We start from the raw sequence: 22,573 nt of genomic DNA, 5'->3' as shown, positions 1-22,573 counted from the left end.
TCTGATACTCACTCCGGTGAGGTGCCTCGGATGGTTTTACCAAGTTAAAGGCGCTATATAGACACAAGTTCTTGTTGAAAGTCATTTTGAAAGCACAATGATGTTATTTGAGCCTCTGTGGAGCAACAGAACTTGACACAAAATTAATCCATTTTGTTAATACCACCCACAAAAAAAAAATCGATTTTGATTTTTGAGTTAAGGCCGCAGAAAACATTGAAATATTTCTAACTGACCAGTCTGGTGATAACAAAAAAAAGCATCTGGTTATCCCCTCAACAAGAGGCATCGGCGTACGGTGAAATACAAGGATCAGTTTCAGAGCTTGCCTCTCTTAGTAGTGGCAGGAGACAAGCCTGCCGTACTGGGTAGAAATTGGTTGGGATCACTGAAGCTGGATTTTTCGTGTGGAAACTAAATGTGCATCAAAGGGTGATGTTATCAAGCAATGTCCGAAGGTCTTTCATGAAACAGGCAGTCCGGTCCAAGGTTTCAAGGCGCGTGTCAGGGTACAGAAGGACGCTAGACCAATTTACTGCAAGCCACGTCCCGTACCATATGCACTCAAGGAGAAAGTTGACCAACAACTAAAAGACTAGAGTGAAGAACCATCACCATAAATGGATAAAGTGGTTACCAGGAAGATTGGTGAAGTTAGGTGCAAAAGTTGGCATGCAGGTACAGCAGGCGGTGAAGAAGGCAAATGGTATGTTGGCCTTCATAGCGAGAGGATTTGAGTACAGGAGCAGGGAGGTCTTACTGCAGTTGTACAGGGCCTTGGTGAGACCACACCTGGAATATTGTGTTCAGTTTTGGTCTCCTAATCTGAGGAAGGACGTTCTTGCTATTGAGGGAGTGCAGCGAAGGTTCACCAGACTGATTCCCGGGATGGCAGGACTGACATATGAGGAGAGACTGGATCGACTGGGCCTGTATTCACTGGAGTTTAGAAGGATGAGAGGGGATCTCATAGAAACATATAAAATTCTGACGGGACTGGACAGGTTAGATGCGGGAAGAATGTTCCCGATGTTGGGGAAGTCCAGAACCAGGGGTCACAGTCTAAGGATAAGGGGTAGGCCATTTAGGACTGAGATGAGGAGAAACTTCTTCACTCAGAGAGTTGTTAACCTGTGGAATTCCCTGCCGCAGAGAGTTGTTGAGGCCAGTTCATTGGATATATTCAAGAGGGAGTTAGATGTGGCCCTTACGGCTAAAGGGATCAAGGGGTATGGAGAGAAAGCAGGAAAGGGGTACTGAGGTGAATGATCAGCCATGATCGTATTGAATGGTGATGCAGGCTCGAAGGGCCGAATGGCCTACTCCTGCACCTATTTTTTTTTCTATGTTTCTATGTGGTCCTCACACATATTTGGTCAAGATGTTTGATCAGGGACAGATAGGATTGTTCACGTTGATCATATTTTACTTACAGATGTGGAAGGAGTTGAAAGCTGTAATGGTTCAATTATTTCTCATGAGTACAATAATCGTGTTACAAGTAGAGTACCAGTAGCAAAATCTACATCGGATGTACTAGAAACAAGTCTGAGAGAAAGTCAAAATTTAAGTCTGAGTCCGAGTCAGGCAGACAAACAGTCTGAAGTTGTAGAGAGTCCATATGTAGATCAAGGGTTGCCCTTGGAGAAAAACTCTCCTCAGGCTCAACTTAGAATGAGCCTAAGTTCAACTCAATTTTAGGAAGTTCTGTTTGAGAGCAAAGGTATTCTCTTTGCAGCAGAAAACCTGTGGTTCAGTTTGATTTGTAAATATGGCAAAATAATATCTTTTGTTGTGTATAACCATGCAAGTTATGTATGATGATTATTTATTATGATTACTTCTTCATTAAGGAGGGAGAAGTGTAATATAGCGCTCCACCTAGTGGACTACTGTGGTAATGCAGCTACTCATGTAAATACAATAAAAACATCATGTGACAAGGTCACCTGACAAGTTCTTGTTGGAGACATCTTATAGTCTGTGTGTTTGTGATGTCATAAAGAATACATCACAGAGAGACAAAGAGAGAGAGAGTGAGAGAGAGTGAGAGAGAGAGAGACAGACAGACAGAGAGAGTCAGAGAGAGAGTGAGCGAGAGACATACAGACAGAGACAGAGAGAGAGAGAGTGAGAGAGAGACAGATAGACAGACAGAGAGAGACAGAGAGAGAGTGAAAGAGAGACAGACAGACAGAGAGAGACAGAGAGAGAGTGAGAGAGAGACAGACAGACAGGCAGAGAGAGACAGAGAGAGATACAGAGAGAGAGATAGAGAGTGAGAGACAGACAGACAGAGCGAGGCAGAGAGAGATAGAGAGAGAGAGAGAGACAGACAGACAGACAGAGAGAGACAGAGAGAGAGTGAGAGACAGACAGATAGACAGAGCGAGACAGAGAGAGATACAGAGAGAGAGAGGCAGACAGACAGACAGACAGAGACAGAGAGAGATACAGAGAGCGAGACAGAGAGTGAGTGAGAGAGAGAGTATGTGAGAGAGAGGTGGAGACGGAGCGAGACAGACAGAGACAGAGAGACAGAGAGTGCGGGTGAATGAGATGGAGAGAGAGACAGAGAAAGAGTGTGAGATAAAGGGAGAGGGAGAGAGCAATAGAGAGCTGGTGAGTGAGAGAGACAAAGAGACATTAACAGAGAGACACAGAGACAGAGAAAAGCAGAGATGGAGACAGAGAGAGGGACAGATAGAGTGGGCTGGGAGAGTTGGTGTTGGGTGTGTATATCACACTGGGTCACTGGGAGAGTTGGTGTTGGGGATGTGTATATCACACTGGGTCACTGGGTGAGTTGGTGTTGGGGATGTGTATATCACACTGGGTCACTGGGTGAGTTGGTGTTGGGGGGGTGTATATCACACTGGATCACTGGGTGAGTTGGTGTTGGGGGGGTGTATATCACACTGGATCACTGGGTGAGTTGGTGTTCGGGTTTTTATATGACACTGGGTCACTGGGAAGTTGGTGTTGGGGGTGTGTATATGACACTGGGTCACTGGGTGAGTTGGTGTTGGGGTGTGTATATCACACTGGATCACTGGGTGAGTTGGTGTTGGGATGTGTATATCACACTGGGTCACTGGGAGAGTTGGTGTTGGGTGTGTATATCACACTGGGTCACTGGGTGAGTTGGTGTTGGGATGTGTATATCACACTGGGTCACTGGGAGAGTTGGTGTTGGGGGTGTGTATATCACACTGGGTCACTGGGAGAGTTGGTGTTGGGGGTGTGTATATCACACTGGGTCACTGGGAGAGTTGGTGCTGGGGGTGTGTATATCACACTGGGTCACTGGGAGAGTTGGTGTTGGGGATGTGTATATCACACTGGGTCACTGGGAGAGTTGGTGTTAGGGATGTGTATATCACACTGGGTCATTGGGTGAGTTGGTGTTGGGATGTGTATATCACACTGGGTCACCGGGAGAGTTGGTGTTGGGGGTGTGTATATCACACTGGGTCACTGGGTGAGTTGGTGTTGGGATGTGTATATCACACTGGGTCACTGGGAGAGTTGGTGTTGGGTGTGTATATCACACTGGTCACTGGGAGAGTTGGTGTTGGGGGTGTGTATATCACACTGGGTCACTGGGAGAGTTGGTGCTGGGGGTGTGTATATCACACTGGGTCACTGGGAGAGTTGGTGTTGGGGATGTGTATATCACACTGGGTCACTGGGAGAGTTGGTGTTGGGTGTGTATATCACACTGGGTCACTGGATGAGTTGGTGTTGGGATGTGTATATCACACTGGGTCACTGGGAGAGTTGGTGTTGGGTGTGTATATCACACTGGGTCACTGGGTGAGTTGGTGTTGGGATGTGTATATCACACTGGGTCACTGGGAGAGTTGGTGTTGGGTGTGTATATCACACTGGGTCACTGGGAGAGTTGGTGTTGGGGGTGTGTATATCACACTGGGTCACTGGGAGAGTTGGTGTTGGGGGTGTGTATATCACACTGGGTCACTGGGAGAGTTGGTGTTGGGGATGTGTATATCACACTGGGTCACTGGGAGAGTTGGTGTTAGGGATGTGTATATCACACTGGGTCATTGGGTGAGTTGGTGTTGGGGGTGTGTATATCACACTGGGTCACTGGGTGAGTTGGTGTTGAGAAATGTATATCACACTGGGTCACTGGAGAGTTGGTGTTGGGATATGTATATCACACTGGGTCACTGGGAGAGTTGGTGTTGGGATATGTATATCACACTGGGTCACTGGGTGAGTTGGTGTTGAGAAATGTATATCACACTGGGTCACTGGAGAGTTGGTGTTGGGATATGTATATCACACTGGGTCACTGGGAGAGTTGGTGTTGGGGGTGTGTATATCACACTGGGTCACTGGGAGAGTTGGTATTGGGGGTGTGTATATCACACTGGGTCACTGGGTGAGTTGGTGTTGGGAAATGTATATCACACTGGGTCACTGGGAGAGTTGGTGTTGGGATGTGTATATCACACTGGGTCACTGGGTGAGTTGGTGTTGGGGGTGTGTATATCACACTGGGTCACTGGGTGAGTTGGTGTTGGGGTGTGTATATCACACTGGGTCACTGGGAGAGTTGGTTTTGGGGTGTGTATATCACACTGGGTCACTGGGAGAGTTGGTGTTGGGTGTGTATATCACACTGGGTCACTGGGTGAGTTGGTGTTGGGATGTGTATATCACACTGGGTCACTGGGAGAGTTGGTGTTGGGTGTGTATATCACACTGGGTCACTGGGAGAGTTGGTGTTGGGGGTGTGTATATCACACTGGGTCACTGGGAGAGTTGGTGTTGGGGGTGTGTATATCACACTGGGTCACTGGGAGAGTTGGTGTTGGGGATGTGTATATCACACTGGGTCACTGGGAGAGTTGGTGTTAGGGATGTGTATATCACACTGGGTCATTGTGTGAGTTGGTGTTGGGGGTGTGTATATCACACTGGGTCACTGGGTGAGTTGGTGTTGAGAAATGTATATCACACTGGGTCACTGGAGAGTTGGTGTTGGGATATGTATATCACACTGGGTCACTGGGAGAGTTGGTGTTGGGATATGTATATCACACTGGGTCACTGGGTGAGTTGGTGTTGAGAAATGTATATCACACTGGGTCACTGGAGAGTTGGTGTTGGGATATGTATATCACACTGGGTCACTGGGTGAATTGGTGTTGGGGGTGTGTATATCACACTGGGTCACTGGGTGAGTTGGTGTTGGGGGTGTGTATATCACACTGGGTCACTGGGTGAGTTGGTGTTGGGGGTGTGTATATCACACTGGGTCACTGGGAGAGTTGGTGTTGGGATGTGTATATCACACTGGGTCACTGGGTGAGTTGGTGTTGGGGATGTGTATATCACACTGGGTCACTGGGTGAGTTGGTGTTGGGATGTGTATATCACACTGGGTCACTGGGAGAGTTGGTGTTGGGGATGTGTATATCACACTGGGTCACTGGGTGAGTTGGTGTTGGGGATGTGTATATCACACTGGGTCACTGGGTGAGTTGGTGTTGGGGGGGTGTATATCACACTGGATCACTGGGTGAGTTGGTGTTGGGGGGGTGTATATCACACTGGATCACTGGGTGAGTTGGTGTTCGGGTTTTTATATGACACTGGGTCACTGGGAAGTTGGTGTTGGGGGTGTGTATATGACACTGGGTCACTGGGTGAGTTGGTGTTGGGGTGTGTATATCACACTGGATCACTGGGTGAGTTGATGTTGGGATGTGTATATCACACTGGGTCACTGGGAGAGTTGGTGTTGGGTGTGTATATCACACTGGGTCACTGGGTGAGTTGGTGTTGGGATGTGTATATCACACTGGGTCACTGGGAGAGTTGGTGTTGGGGGTGTGTATATCACACTGGGTCACTGGGAGAGTTGGTGTTGGGGGTGTGTATATCACACTGGGTCACTGGGAGAGTTGGTGCTGGGGGTGTGTATATCACACTGGGTCACTGGGAGAGTTGGTGTTGGGGATGTGTATATCACACTGGGTCACTGGGAGAGTTGGTGTTAGGGATGTGTATATCACACTGGGTCATTGGGTGAGTTGGTGTTGGGATGTGTATATCACACTGGGTCACCGGGAGAGTTGGTGTTGGGGGTGTGTATATCACACTGGGTCACTGGGTGAGTTGGTGTTGGGATGTGTATATCACACTGGGTCACTGGGAGAGTTGGTGTTGGGTGTGTATATCACACTGGTCACTGGGAGAGTTGGTGTTGGGGGTGTGTATATCACACTGGGTCACTGGGAGAGTTGGTGCTGGGGGTGTGTATATCACACTGGGTCACTGGGAGAGTTGGTGTTGGGGATGTGTATATCACACTGGGTCACTGGGAGAGTTGGTGTTGGGTGTGTATATCACACTGGGTCACTGGATGAGTTGGTGTTGGGATGTGTATATCACACTGGGTCACTGGGAGAGTTGGTGTTGGGTGTGTATATCACACTGGGTCACTGGGTGAGTTGGTGTTGGGATGTGTATATCACACTGGGTCACTGGGAGAGTTGGTGTTGGGTGTGTATATCACACTGGGTCACTGGGAGAGTTGGTGTTGGGGGTGTGTATATCACACTGGGTCACTGGGAGAGTTGGTGTTGGGGGTGTGTATATCACACTGGGTCACTGGGAGAGTTGGTGTTGGGGATGTGTATATCACACTGGGTCACTGGGAGAGTTGGTGTTAGGGATGTGTATATCACACTGGGTCATTGGGTGAGTTGGTGTTGGGGGTGTGTATATCACACTGGGTCACTGGGTGAGTTGGTGTTGAGAAATGTATATCACTCTGGGTCACTGGAGAGTTGGTGTTGGGATATGTATATCACACTGGGTCACTGGGAGAGTTGGTGTTGGGATATGTATATCACACTGGGTCACTGGGTGAGTTGGTGTTGAGAAATGTATATCACACTGGGTCACTGGAGAGTTGGTGTTGGGATATGTATATCACACTGGGTCACTGGGAGAGTTGGTGTTGGGGGTGTGTATATCACACTGGGTCACTGGGAGAGTTGGTATTGGGGGTGTGTATATCACACTGGGTCACTGGGTGAGTTGGTGTTGGGAAATGTATATCACACTGGGTCACTGGGAGAGTTGGTGTTGGGATGTGTATATCACACTGGGTCACTGGGTGAGTTGGTGTTGGGGGTGTGTATATCACACTGGGTCACTGGGTGAGTTGGTGTTGGGGTGTGTATATCACACTGGGTCACTGGGAGAGTTGGTGTTGGGGTGTGTATATCACACTGGGTCACTGGGAGAGTTGGTGTTGGGTGTGTATATCACACTGGGTCACTGGGTGAGTTGGTGTTGGGATGTGTATATCACACTGGGTCACTGGGAGAGTTGGTGTTGGGTGTGTATATCACACTGGGTCACTGGGAGAGTTGGTGTTGGGGGTGTGTATATCACACTGGGTCACTGGGAGAGTTGGTGTTGGGGGTGTGTATATCACACTGGGTCACTGGGAGAGTTGGTGTTGGGGATGTGTATATCACACTGGGTCACTGGGAGAGTTGGTGTTAGGGATGTGTATATCACACTGGGTCATTGTGTGAGTTGGTGTTGGGGGTGTGTATATCACACTGGGTCACTGGGTGAGTTGGTGTTGAGAAATGTATATCACACTGGGTCACTGGAGAGTTGGTGTTGGGATATGTATATCACACTGGGTCACTGGGAGAGTTGGTGTTGGGATATGTATATCACACTGGGTCACTGGGTGAGTTGGTGTTGAGAAATGTATATCACACTGGGTCACTGGAGAGTTGGTGTTGGGATATGTATATCACACTGGGTCACTGGGAGAATTGGTGTTGGGGGTGTGTATATCACACTGGGTCACTGGGTGAGTTGGTGTTGGGGGTGTGTATATCACACTGGGTCACTGGGTGAGTTGGTGTTGGGGGTGTGTATATCACACTGGGTCACTGGGAGAGTTGGTGTTGGGATGTGTATATCACACTGGGTCACTGGGTGAGTTGGTGTTGGGGATGTGTATATCACACTGGGTCACTGGGTGAGTTGGTGTTGGGATGTGTATATCACACTGGGTCACTGGGAGAGTTGGTGTTGGGGGTGTGTATATCACACTGGGTCACTGGGTGAGTTGGTTTTGGGGTGTGTGTCACACTAGATCAGTGGGAGAGTTTCACTCCTTTGCACTCTGTGTGACCTTGTTGGCCTGTTGACCATGTTGGCCAACATCCCCAGCATCGAAGCACTGACCACACACTCGACCAGCTCCGCTGGGCAGGGCCACATTGTCCGCATGGCCCCCAGACACGAGACCCCCAAAGCAAGCGCTCTACTCGGAACTCCTTCACGGCAAGCGAGCCCCAGGTGGGCAGAGGAAACGTTACAAGGGACCACCCTCAAAGCCTCCCTGATAAAGTGCAACATCCCCACCGACACCTGGGAGTCCCTGGGCCCAAAGACCAGTCCTGCCCTAAGTGGAGGAAGTGCATCCGGGAGGGCGCTGAGCACCTCGAGTCTCGTCGCCGAGAGCGTGCAGAAAGCAAGCGCAGGCAGCGGAAGGAGCGTGCGGCAAACCAGTCCCACCCTCCCCTTCCCTCAACCACTGTCTGTCCCACCTGTGACAGAGACTGTGGCTCTCGTATTGGACTGTTCAGTCACCTGAGAACTCACTGTTAGAGTGGGGGCAAGTCTTCCTCGATTCCGAGGGACTGCCTGTGATGATTCTACCTTGTGCGGGTAATGGACATTTGCCCATTTATTCCGTTCCAGCGATCGACATCAGACTCTGTTACAAAGCTCTGATGGCCAGCATCCCACTTTCCGCCCTGCGTAAACAGGAGTTGATCCAAAAGTCTGCTGCTGGCAATGCTAACTTTCCCCCAGGCCCATTCTCCCTCCGCTGAGCTGGCTGATGTTCTCTGTCTCCGAAGCCGGCCACGCCAGGCCTTTATAATTCTCCCCAACCTTGTGTTCAGATCCCTCCATGACCTCCTCGCCCTCCCCTTCCTCGTCCCTGCGGGCTACCCCAGCTTCGCAAACCTCCGGCCCAATATTTAAACGGAGAAAGATCGCAGCAAAGTGTCTCAGTACAGCGGGACCTGGGGGTTACTTGTGCATGAAACACAAAAGGTTAGTCTGCAGGTACAGCAAGTGATCAGGAAGGGCCAATGGTATCTTGGCCTTTATTGCAAAGGGGATGGAGGATAAAAGCAGGGAAGTCTTGCGACAACTGTACAGGGTATTGCACAAGGTTACGGCACAAGATAAAAGTTCACGGGGTTGGGGTAATATATTAGCATGGATAGTGGATTGGCTAACGAACAGAGAACAGAGAGTCGGGATAAATGGGTCATTCTCGGGTTGGCAACCAGTGACTAGTGGGGTGCCGCAGGGATCAGTGCTGGGACCCCAACTATTTACAATCTATATTAACGACTTGGAAGAAGGGACTGAGTGTAACGTAGCCAGGTTTGCTGACGATACAAAGATGGGAGGAAAAGCAATGTGTGAGGAGGACACAAAAAATCTGCAAAAGGACACAGACAGGCTCAGTGAGTGGGTAAAAATTTGGCCGATGGAGTATAATGTTGGAAAGTGTGAGGTCATGCACTTTGGTAGAAAAAAAATCAAAGAGCAAGTTATTATTTAAATGGAGAAAGATTACAAAGTGCCGCAGTACAGCGGGACCTGGGGGTTACTTGTGCATGAAACACAAAAGGTTAGTCTGCAGGTACAGCAAGTGATCAGGAAGGGCCAATGGTATCTTGGCCTTTATTGCAAAGGGGATGGAGTATAAAAGCAGGGAAGTCTTGCTCCAGTTATACAGGGTATTGGTGAGGCCACACCTGGAGTACTGCGTGCAGTTTTGGTCTCCGTATTTACGGAAGGATACACTTGCTTTGGAGGCAGTTCAGAGAAGGTTCACTCGGTTGATTCCGGGGATGAGGGGGTTGACTTATGAGGAAAGGTTGAGGAGGTTGGGCCTCTACTCATTGGAGTTCAGAAGAATGAGAGGTGATCTTATCGAAACGTATAAGATTATGAGGGGGCTCGACAAGGTGGATGCAGAGAGGATGTTCCCACTGATGGGGGAGACTAGAACTAGGGGGCATGGTCTTAGAATAAGGGGCCGCCCATTTAAAACTGAGATGAGGAGGAATTTCTTCTCTCAGAGGGTTGTAAATCTGTGGAATTCTCTGCCCCAGAGAGCTGTGGAGGCTGGGTCATTGAATATATTTAAGGCGGAGATAGACAGATTTTTGAGCGATAAGGGAGTGAAGGGTTATGGGGAGCGGGCGGGGAAGTGGAGCTGAGTCCATGATCGGATCAGCCATGATCGTATTAAATGGCGGAGCAGGCTCGAGGGGCCGAATGGCCGACTCCTGCTCCTATTTCTGATGTTCTTACAGTCCGAGAGCGGGGCAGCAGAGCGCTGAACAATTAGCAGCACATTGCTAACGGCATCAGAGTCTGTATAAAATACTGGTTAGGCCACAGCTGGAGTACTGCATGCACAGTTCTGGTCATCACATTACAGGAAGGATGTGATTGCACTGGAGAGGGTACAGAGGAGATTTACCAGGATGTTACACTAGAGAGGGTACAGAGGAGATTTACCAGGATGTTGCACTAGAGAGGGTACAGAGGAGATTTACCAGGATGTTGCACTGGAGAGGGTACAGAGGAGATTTACCAGGATGTTGCACTGGAGAGGGTACAGAGGAGATTTACCAGGATGTTGCACTGGAGAGGGTACAGAGGAGATTTACCAGGATGTTGCACTGGAGAGGGTACAGAGGAGATTTACCAAGATGTTGCACTGGAGAGGGTACAGAGGAGATTTACCAGGATGTTGCACTGGAGAGGGTACAGAGGAGATTTACCAGGATGTTGCACTGGAGAGGGTACAGAGGAGATTTACCAGGATGTTGCACTGGAGAGGGTACAGAGGAGATTTACCAGGATGTTGCACTAGAGAGGGTACAGAGGAGATTTACCAGGATGTTGCACTGGCGAGGGTGCAGAGGAGATTTACCAGGATGTTGCACTGGAGAGGGTACAGAGGAGATTTACCGGGATGTTGCACTGGAGAGGGTACAGAGGAGATTTACCAGGATGTTGCACTGGAGAGGGGTACAGAGGAGATTTACCAGGATGTTGCACTAGAGAGGGTACAGAGGAGATTTACCAGGATGTTGCACTAGAGAGGGTACAGAGGAGATTTACCAGGATGTTGCACTAGCGAGGGTGCAGAGGAGATTTACCAGGATGTTGCACTGGAGAGGGTACAGAGGCGATTTACCAGGATGTTGCACTGGAGAGGGTACAGAGGAGATTTACCAGGATGTTGCACTGGAGAGGGTACAGAGGAGATTTACCAGGATGTTGCACTGTAGAGGGTGCAGAGGAGATTTCCCAGGATGTTGCACTGGAGAGGGTACAGAGGAGATTTACCAGGATGTTGCACTGGAGAGGGTACAGAGGAGATTTACCAGGATGTTGCACTGGAGAGGGTACAGAGGAGATTTACCAGGATGTTGCACTGGAGGGGGTGCAGAGGAGATTTACCAGGATGTTGCACTGGAGAGGGTACAGAGGAGATTTACCAGGATGTTGCACTGGCGAGGGTGCAGAGGAGATTTACCAGGATGTTGCACTGGAGAGGGTACAGAGGAGATTTACCGGGATGTTGCACTGGAGAGGGTACAGAGGAGATTTACCAGGATGTTGCACTGGAGAGGGTACAGAGGAGATTTACCAGGATGTTGCACTGGAGAGGGTACAGAGGAGATTTACCAGGATGTTGCACTGGAGAGGGGTACAGAGCAGATTTACCAGGATGTTGCACTGGAGAGGGTACAGAGGAGATTTACCAGGATGTTGCACTGGAGGGGGTGCAGAGGAGATTTACCAGGATGTTGCACTAGAGAGGGTACAGAGGGGATTTACCAGGATGTTGCACTGGAGAGGGTACAGAGGAGATTTACCAGGATGTTGCACTAGAGAGGGTACAGAGGAGATTTACCAGGATGTTGCACTGGAGAGGGTACAGAGGAGATTTACCAGGATGTTGCACTGGAGAGGGTGCAGAGGAGATTTACCAGGATGTTGCCGGGACTGGAGAATTTTAGCGATGAGGAAAGATTGGATAGGCTGGGGTTGTTTTCCTTGGAACAGAGGAGGCTGAGGGGAGACCTGATTGAGGTGTATAAAATGATGAGGGGCCTGGATAGAGTGGATAGGACGGACCTGTTTCCCTGGGCAGAGGGGTCAACAACCAGGGGGCAGAGATTGAAAGTAATTGGGGGGGGGTTTAGAGGGGATTTGAGGGGAAATGTCTTCACCCAGAGGGCGGTGGGGGTCTGGGGGGGAACTCACGGCCTGAAAGGGGGGTAGAGGCAGAAACCCTCACCACATTTGGATGTGCACCTGAAGTGCCGTAACCCACAGGGCTACGGACCCAGAGCGGGAAAGTGGGATTAGGCCGGGTAGCCTCTTGGTCGGCCGGCACAACACGGACACGATGGGCCGAATGGTCCCCTTCCGTGCTGTAAATTTCTCTATTTATGGGCGAGACTCTCCACTTCACATCGCTCGAAACGGCCTTTTACCGCCCATTTTGACCAAAAAGTGGACATTCAGGCTGGAACATCGGCGGAATGTTATTCGGGTCACACGACGTTATGTGACGTGCCGCGCGACATTGTTCTGTTACAGTAAAGGTGCCGTGTGACCCGTTGCCGCTGTTGAGGTTGTCCGCTCACCTTTGCCCCGCCGTCCCGCTGCCCTTTGACCTTCGGCCCGACCCGGCCGGTGCGGAGGAACTCGGCGATGCGGGAGCGGCCAAAGGTGTCGCCCAGGAAGCCGGTGACCTTCTCCACGGCCCGCAGTACCTTCTCCATCGCCTCCATCCTCCGGCTCTGGCCCTCCGCCTCCCGCCGCAGGTGGGCCAACCCCTGGGTGACCTCTGCCCTCCAGGACCGGCCGGGCCCGGGGTCGCCCTCTCCCCCGGCCTCCCGGGAACCCTCCAGCCTCCGCAGGAGCCGGCCCTGGGCGCTGGTCAGCGTCTCAACCTTCTCGGTCAGGCCGTCCAGCTTGAGGTGCATGGCCTGCAGGCTGTCCGGAGCCCCCGTCACGGGCTTCCAGGCCGGGGCTCCTTGGCTCCTCGGGGTGTTGGGGTCGAACGCCTTCGCCAAGGAGTTCACCAGCGTCACCGGCTGGCTCATTGTCGCGCGCGCTCTCGCCCTCTGACTCGCTGGACAAAGACCTGCTGGCCCAACCGGCTTGGCCAAACCGCCCGGTCCTCCTGGGCCTGACTGTCTGCCTCGCTGCGACCCGCAGCCTCGAGCGCTTTCTGACAGCGGCGATATCCCCGGCGTATTCTCACGGCGGTAACCTGCACTGCAGATCTCCCAATCCTCAACCCACAGAGGGTGCTTACACAGAGAGCACCTCTACCCTGGTCTCCTTGTCCATCTCTCTCTCTCTCTGTCCCGCTCTCTGTCTCTCTGTCTATGTGTCTCTGTCTCTCTCTCTCTCTCTCTCTCGGTCACTATCTATGTCTCTCTGTCTCTCTCTCTCTCTGTCTCTCTCTCTCTCCCCGTCTCCCTCTGTCTCTCTCTCTCTCGGTCACTATCTATGTCTCTCTGTCTCTCTCTCTCTCTGTCTCTCTCTCCCTCCCCGTCTCCCTCTGTCTCTCTCTCTCTCGGTCACTATCTGTCTCTCTCTCTCTCTCTCTTTCTCTCTCTCTCCCTCTCTCTGTCTCGCCCTCTCTGCTTTTCTCTCTCTGTCTCTGTCTCTCTCTCTCTGTCTATGTCTCTCTCTGTGTCTCGCTCTGTCTCTCCCTCTCTACTTTTCTCTCTGTGTCTCTGTCTCTCTCTCTCCCCGTCTCTCTCTGTCTCTCTCTCTCTCTCGGTCACTATCTGTCTCCCTCTCTCTCTCTCTCTTTCTCTCTCTCTCCCGCTTTCTGTCTCTCCCTCTCTGTTTTTCTCTCTCTGTCCCTCTCTCTGTCTCTCTGTCTATGTGTCTCTGTCTCTCTCTCTCTCTCTCTCTCGGTCACTATCTGTCTGTCTCTCTCTCTCGGTCACTATCTATGTCTCTCTGTCTCTCTCTCTCTGTCTCTCTCTCTCTCTCTCCCCGTCTCCCTCTGTCTCTCTCTCTCTCTCGGTCACTATCTGTCTCTCTCTCTCTCTCTCTCTCTCTTTCTCTCTCTCTCCCTCTCTCTGTCTCTCCCTCTCTGCTTTTCTCTCTCTGTCTCTGTCTCTCTCTCTCTCTCTCTCTCTGTCTATGTCTCTCTCTGTGTCTCGCTCTGTCTCTCCCTCTCTGCTTTTCTCTCTGTGTCTCTGTCTCTCTCTCCCTCTCTCTGTGTCTGTGTCTCTCTCCGTCTCTCTCTCTCTCTTTCTCTCTCTGTGTCTCTGTCACTCTCTCTCTGTCTCTATCTCTGTCTCCCTCTCTCTTTGTCTCTATCTGTCTCTCTGTCTCTCTCCCTCTCTCTGTCTCTGTCTCTCTCTCTCTAGGTCTCTCTCTCTCTCTCTCTGTCTCTCTCTCTCTCTCTCTCTATCTTTCTATGCCTCTCTCTCTCTCTATGTCTCTGTCTCTCTCTCTCTAGGTCTCTCTCTCTCTCTCTCTCTCTGTCTCTATCTCTGTCTCCCTCTCTCTTTGTCTCTATCTGTCTCTCTGTCTCTCTCCCTCTCTCTGTCTCTGTCTCTCTCTCTCTAGGTCTCTCTCTCTCTCTCTCTCTGTGTCTCTCTCTCTCTCTGTCTATGTGTGTCTCTCTCTCGATCTCTGTCCCTGGTACGAATGAAGATACCGAGCCTCAGCAGCAGAGAAAGCCTTAAGTTGCTGGAAGCAAGACCTCACAGCCAGGGAGACAGGTGTGATTGACAGGCCGGAATGTCCCTCTATATAGGATGTTGCTTGAAGCAGTTACTGGGAGTTTCGCATTCTTAACTGATTGGTCAGCTGGCTGCTGGATTAAGGCGTCCGCTGACAGACTATATATATATATATATCGGGAGGAGCGTTAACCCTTCTAGCACATAAGAACATAAGAAATAGGAGCAGGAGTCGGCCATTCGGCCCCTCGAGCCTGCTCCGCCATTTAATACGACCATGGCTGATCCGATCATGGACTCAGCTCCACTTCCCTGCCCGCTCCCCATAACCCTTCACTCCCTTATCGCTCAAAAATCTGTCTATCTCCACCTTAAATATATTCAATGACCCAGCCTCCACAGCTCTCTGGGGCAGAGAATTCCACAGATTTACAACCCTCTGAGAGAAGAAATTCCTCCTCATCTCAGTTTTAAATGGGCGGCCCCTTATTCTGAGACCATGCCCCCTAGTTCTAGTCTCCCCCATCAGTGGGAACATCCTCTCTGCATCCACCTTGTCGAGCCCCCTCATAATCTGATACGTTTCGATAAGATCACCTCTCATTCTTCTGAACTCCAATGAGTAGAGGCCCAACCTACTCAACCTTTCCTCATAAGTCAACCCCCTCATCTCTGGAATCAACCGAGTGAACCTTCTCTGAACTGCCTCCAAAGCAAGTATATCCTTTCGTAAATACGGAGACCAAAACTGCACGCAGTACTCTATCCTATCCTATACTCTATCCTATGCTGTGTATGGAAGAACTCCATGAGGCCGAGTACTGTGAGCTAAACTTAGTGTGACCTTGGTCTTTATCACAACTCCAGAGTGTCTAAACAAAATGGCAACCAACCTTTTACACTGGCCCTGCACATGTGTGCAGGGGACCATTGGGCCTCCAACAGTCGCGCCCTCTGGTGGCAAGTATTACATAGTTACATACATAACATCACTCCCCCGCAAAGTCTTCGGTACAAGTTATTTACAAGTTGAGGAGATCCGGGGCCTCCGCTCCCTGGTTGATTGTCTAAGTTCGAACCCTGGCGTGTGTGAGTTGGCCGGAACATGCTGCACTGGACCCCGGCTGGTCTGACCGGACCGTCAGGAATGGTGGGTTCATCCTCGTGATTGACAGCGAGGTCGATTGCTGGTTGGGTGTGTGTGTGTTGGTGGATCGTCGATGGTGATGTCCTCTTCAAGTGGTTCCTGGTTGTCAGTAAATCGCAGTTTGGTCTGATCTAAGTGCCTTCTGCACGTTTGGCCATGTAAGAGTTTGATTACAAACACCCTGTTCCCTTCCTTGGCCAAAACAGAGCCAGCAACCCACTTGGGACCAGGACCGTAACTCAGGACAAACACAGGGGCGTTAACATCAATGTCACGTGAAACAGCCGCGCGATGGTGGTACATGTTCTGCCGGTGTCGCCGGGTCTCCACGGTGATCATTGAGATCTGGGCGGACTAGGGAGAGCCTGGTTTTGAGGGCTCTCTTCGTTAACAATTCTGCCGGGGGAAGCCCGGTGTGCGAGTGGGGTTGTGTCCGGTAACTGAGCAGAATGCGAGACAAGCGGGTCTGCAGAGAGCCGTCCGTCACGCGTTTCATGCTCTGCTTGATAGTTTGGACTGCCCGCTCTGCTTGACCGTTAGACGCGGGCTTAAACGGAGCAGGCCTGACATGCTTGATGCCATTACGGGTCATAAACTCGTTGAATTCCGAGCTGGTGAAACACGGTCCATTGTCACTGACAAGGACATGGGGCAAGCCATGGGTGGTGAACATGGCCCAGAGGCTTTCAATGGTGGCTGTGGATGTGCTGGGTGACATGATTACGCATTCAATCCATTTGGAGTAAGCGTCCACTACGACTAAAAACATCTTTCCCAGAAAGGGGCTGGCAAAATCCACGTGGATCGTGGACCAGGGTTTGGAGGGCCACGACCACAGACTCAGTGGGGACTCCCTGGGTGCATTGCCCAGTTGCGAGCAAGTGTTGCACTGATGCACGCATGACTCCAAGTCCGACTCAATGCCGGGACACCAAACATGTGACCTGGCGATTGCTTTCATCATGACTATTGCTGGGTGGGTATTGTGTCGGTCGCGTATAAACGTTTCCCTGCCTTTTTTTTTGACAAAACCACACGATTACCCCACAAGCGACAATCCGACTGGATGGGCATTTCATCTTTGCGTCGGTGAAACGGCTTAATTTCATCTTGCATTTCCCCGGGAACGGTCGACCAGCTCCCATTGAGGACCCAACTCTTTACTAATGATAGCACAGGATCCTGGGCTGGCCCAGGTCCTGATCTGCCGAGCTGTGACGGGTGACCCCTCGCTCTCAAAAGCATCCATGACCAGTAGCAGGTCTGCGGGCTGTGCCATTTCAACCCCAGCGGTGGGTAATGGTAGCCGGCTGAGAGCATCGGCACAGTTTTCCGTGCCTGGTCTGTGGCGGATAACATAGTCATAGGCGGATAATGTTAGTGCCCATCTTTGGATGCGGGATGAAGCATTGGTGTTTATACCCTTGCTCTCTGAAAACAGCGAAATGAGCGTCTTGTGGTCAGTTTCAAGCTCAAACCGACGTCCAAATAGGTATTGGTGCATCTTCCTAACCCCATATACACATGCTAACGCCTCTTTCTCGACCATACTATAGGCTCTCTCAGCCTTGGACAGACTTCTAGACACGTATGCAACCGGTTGGAGATTGGCCAATACATTGGCTTGCTGTAACACACAGCTGACCCCGTACGATGAGGCGTCACAGGCTAGCACTAAACGTTTACATGGGCCAGAGTGTACAAGCAACTTATTTGAACATAGCAGGTTCCTTGTCGTCTCAAAGGCTGCGTCTTGAGATTTGCCCCAAACCCAGTCATCACCCTTACGTAGCAACATGTGCAAAGGCTCTAACAACGTGCTCAACCCGGGGAGAAAGCTACCGAAATTAGTTGAGGAGTCCCAGGAACGAGCGCAGCTCCGTCACATGCTGGGGTCTGGGTGCGTTCTTGATGGCCTCTGTCTCTGAGCCCGTGGGCCTGATGCCGTCTGCCGCAATCCTTCTCCCCAGAAATTCGACTTCTGGCGCCAGGAAAACACACTTGGGGCGTTTCAGCCTGAGTCCCGCTCTGTCTAGGCGACTTAGAACCTCTTCCAGGTTGTGCAGTTGTTCGATGGTGTCACGACCGGTGATCAGAATGTCTCTTGAAACAGAACGGAGCGTGGAACAGATTTCAGCAAACACTCCATGTTTCTCTGGAAAATGGCTGTAGCCGAGCGAATCCCGAAAGGGCACCTGTGGTATATAAACAGCCCTTTGTGTGTGTTGATGCACGTCAGTCTTGTCGAAGATACAGCCAGCTCCTGTGTCATGGAGGCGGAGGTTAGGTCTGACTTGGTGAACGACTTCCCCCGCCCCCCCCCCGCCCGCTAACGTAGCGAACAGGTCATCTGCCTTGGGTAGTGGGTACTGGTCCTGTACCGAGACTCGGTTAATCGTTACCTTGTAGTCTCCATCGATTCTGATTGTGCCATCGCTTTTCAACACCGGAACAATTGCACTGGCCCACTCGTTGAACTCGAATGGCGATATAAGTGGCCAAGACTGGGAATTAAACATACAGGGGTATCTGACGATTCAGAAAGATAGGCAGCAAGGGAAGGGAAGTGGGGTAGCTCTGTTAATAAAGGATGATATCAGGGCAGTTGTGAGGGATGATATTGGCTCCAATGAACAAAATGTTGAATCATTGTGGGTGGAGATTAGAGATAGTAAGGGGAAAAAGTCACTGGTGGGTGTAGTTTATAGGCCCCCAAATAATAACTTCACGGTGGGGCGGGCAATAATCAAGGGAATAATGGAGGCATATGAAAAAGGAACGGCAGTAGTCATGGGGGATTTTAACCTACATATCGATTGATCAAATCAAATCGCACTGGGTAGCCTGGAGGAGGAATTCATAGAATGCATACGGGATTGTTTCTTAGAACAGTATGTTACAGAACCTACAAGGGAGCAAGCTATCTTAGATCTGGTCTTGTGTAATGAGACAGGAAAAATAAACGATCTCCTCGTAAAAGATCCTCTCGGAATGAGTGATGACAATATGGTTGAATTTGTAATACAGATTGAGGGTGAGGAAGTTGTGTCAGAAACGAGCGTACTATGCTTAAACAAAGGGGACTACAGTGGGATGAGGGCAGAGTTGGCTAAAGTAGACTGGAAACACAGACTAAACGGCGGCACAATTGAGGAACAGTGGAGGACTTTTAAGGAGCTCTTTCATAGTGCGCCAACAAAAATATATTCCAGTGAAAAAGAAGGGCAGTAAGAGAAGGGATAACCAGCCGTGGATAACCAAGGAAATAAAGGAGAGTATCAAATTAAAAACCAATGCGTATAAGGTGGCCAAGGTTAGTGGGAAAATAGAAGATTGGGAAAATTTTAAGCAACAGCAAAGAATGACTAAAAAAGCAATAAAGAAAGGGAAGATAGATTACGAAGGTAAACTTGCGCAAAACATAAAAACAGATAATAAAAGCTTTTACAGATATATAAAATGGAAAAGAGTGACTAAAGTAAATGTTGGTCCCTTAGAAGATGAAAAGGGGGATTTAATAATGGGAAATGTGGAAATGGCTGAGACCTTAAACAATTATTTTGCTTCGGTCTTCACAGTGGAAGACACAAAAACCATGCCAAAAATTGCTGGTCACGGGAATGTGGGAAGGGAGCACCTTGAGACAATCACTATCACTAGGGGGGTAGTGCTGGACAGGCTAATGGGACTGAAGGTAGACAAGTCCCCTGGTCCTGATGAAATGCATCCCAGGGTATTAAAAGAGATGGCGGAAGTTATAGCAGATGCATTCGTTATAATCTACCAAAATTCTCTGGACTCTGGGGAGGTACCAGCGGATTGGAAAGCAGCTAATGTAACGCCTCTGTTTAAAAAAGGGGGCAGACAAAAGGCAGGTAACTATAGGCTGGTTAGTTTAACATCTGTAGTGGGGAAAATGCTTAAAACTATTATTAAGGAAGAAATAGCAGGACATCTAGATAGGAATAGTGCAATCAAGCAGACGCAACATGGATTCATGAAGGGGAAATCATGTTTAACTAATTTACTGGAATTCTTTGAGGATATAACGAGCATGATGGATAGAGTTGTACCGATGGATGTGGTGTATTTAGATTTCCAAAAGGCATTCGATAAGGTGCCACACAAAAGGTTACTGCAGAAGATAAAGGTACGCGGAGTCAGAGGAAATGTATTAGCATGGATAGAGAATTGGCTGGCTAACAGAAAGCAGAGAGTCGGGATAAATGGGTCCTTTTCGGGTTGGAAATCGGTGGTTAGTGGTGTGCCACAGGGATCAGTGCTGGGACCACAACTGTTTACAATATACATAGATGACCTGGAAGAGGGGACAGAGTGTAGTGCAACAAAATATGCAGATGACACTAAGATTAGTGGGAAAGCGGGTTGTGTAGAGGACACAGAGAGGCTGCAAGGAGATTTGGATAGGTTAAGCGAATGGGCTAAGGTTTGGCAGATGGAATACAATGTCGGAAAATGTGAGGTCATCCACCTTGGGGAAAAAAAACAGTAAAAGGGAATATTATTTGAATGGGGAGAAATTACAACATGCTGAGGTGCAGAGGGACCTGGGGGTCCTTGTGCATGAATCCCAAAAAGTTAGTTTGCAGGTGCAGCAGGTAATCAGGAAGGCGAATGAAATGTTGGCCTTCATTGCGAGAGGGACGGAATACAAAAGCAGGGAGGTCCTGCTGCAACTGTATAGGGTATTGGTGAGGCCACACCTGGAGTACTGGGTGCAGTTTTGGTCACCTTACTTAAGGAAGGATATACTGGCTTTGGAGGAGGTACAGAGACGATTCACTAGGTTGATTCCGGAGATGAGGGGGTTACCTTATGATGATAGATTGAGTAGACTGGGTCTTTACTCGTTGGAGTTCAGAAGGATGAGGGGTGATCTTATAGAAACATTTAAAATAATGAAAGGGATAGACAAGATGGAGGCAGAGAGGTTGTTTCCACTGGTCGGGGAGACTAGAACTAGGGGGCACAGCCTCAAAATACGGGGGAGCCAATTTAAAACCGAGTTGAGAAGGAATTTCTTCTCCCAGAGGGTTGTGAATCTGTGGAATTCTCTGCCCAAGGAAGCAGTTGAGGCTAGCTCATTGAATGTATTCAAGTCACAGATAGATAGATTTTTAACCAATAAGGGAATTAAGGGTTACGGGGAGAGGGGCGGGTAAGTGGAGCTGAGTCCACGGCCAGATCAGCCATGATATTGTTGAATGGCGGAGCAGGCTCGAGAGGGCTAGATGGCCGACTCCTGTTCCTAATTCTTATGTTCTTATAATTCCTTCGCGTTGGAGTCTGTCCAGTTCGATCTCGACTTTCTCCCTCATCGTATACGGAACCGCCCGCGCCTTGTGATGGGCGGGCCGTGCATCGGGGCCTAGATGGATCTGTACCTTGGCGCCGATGCCTGGTTCGAATAGCGAGGGAAACCTGCTCAGCACTTGAGCACACGAGGCATCATCCACTGAAGATCGTGCTTTGATGTCGTCCCAATTCCATCTAATCTTTTCTAGCCGACTTCTGCCGAACAGCGTTGGATCATTGCCTGGAACAATCCACAACGATAGGTCAGGCACAGCTCCATCATATGATACCTTCACTGCCGTACTTCCAATGACTGGTATGAGCTCTTTGGTGTAGGTACACAGCTTTGCATTAATCGGGCTCAGTTTGGGCCTTTGTGCCTTATTGCCCCACAGTTTTTCGAAAGCCTTCTGGCTCATAGTTATTGGCTGACTCGCCCCCGTGTCCAACTCCATGGATACCGGGTACTCCATTTAATTGGACTTTCAGCATTATAGGAGGGCTCTTGGTGGTGAAGGTATGCACCCCATACACTTCTTCCTCGGGTTGAGTTGCCTGTGCTGCGTGATCCGCGCCGGATCGATCGTCCTCTGCCACGTGGTGTGTCTCAGCACGCTTGCTCATTCGCTGGAGGTGTCCCATTGCACACGTAGTGCTTGAATCGCCATTGATGGGCCCGATGATTACCCCCCGCAGTGCCAATGGGTTCACACTCAACCCCGATGGCGGACTCTGAGTCATCACAGGTCTTGCAGCCGCAGACGTATGGGCCCTGCCACATGCAGTCCGGCCTGCCGGCGACGTCATTTTATGCACAGCACTTGCCGGTGAGCCTCGATGTTGAGAAGGCATCTGTCTGGTGTTACTGTCCGTGGCCATCAGTGCCTGGGCGATCGCGATGGCCCTGCTCGGGTCTCGGGTTTCAGTGCCCAGCAGCTTCCGAAGAATGACCTCGCGGCTGATGCCCAGCACGAAAAAGTCCCGCAGCATTTGCCCCAACGCCGCTCCAACATCGCAAGGTCCCCACGAGATGTCTCGGGTCGGGTGACATAATCCGCCAGGTCCTGGCCCCCGGAGCGATGGTGCGTGTAAAAACGCACGAGGATACTCTCCGTCGGCTTGAGGTGGTCCCAAACCAGCGTGCACAGCGCTGTATATTCCTTCTCCGTTGGTTCTGTCGGTGCGAGCAGATTCTTGATGAGGCCGTATATTTTAGGCCCACAGACCGGTGAGGAGAACCGCCCTGTGCTTGGCCACGTTAGTGTCTCCTTCC

At 50.2% G+C, this 22,573-nt stretch overlaps 1 protein-coding gene across 1 annotated transcript; it reads right to left on the bottom strand.

Moving 5' to 3' along the window:
- Window positions 1-12,674: 12,674 nt before the first annotated feature.
- LOC139235715 (myosin light chain kinase 3-like) lies at window positions 12,675-13,658 on the bottom strand. Its single transcript, XM_070866755.1, has one exon. It carries the CDS (start codon window positions 13,227-13,229, stop codon window positions 12,675-12,677), a length of 555 nt encoding a protein of 184 aa, XP_070722856.1. The 5' UTR covers window positions 13,230-13,658.
- Window positions 13,659-22,573: the final 8,915 nt, after the last annotated feature.

The sequence above is a fragment of the Pristiophorus japonicus genome, chromosome 23 (genome assembly GCF_044704955.1).
Source record: "Pristiophorus japonicus isolate sPriJap1 chromosome 23, sPriJap1.hap1, whole genome shotgun sequence".
NCBI classification, from domain to species: domain Eukaryota; kingdom Metazoa; phylum Chordata; class Chondrichthyes; family Pristiophoridae; genus Pristiophorus; species Pristiophorus japonicus.
The sequence above is the reverse complement of the archived record's forward strand: the minus strand, read 5'-3'. Positions and strand labels throughout refer to the sequence as shown.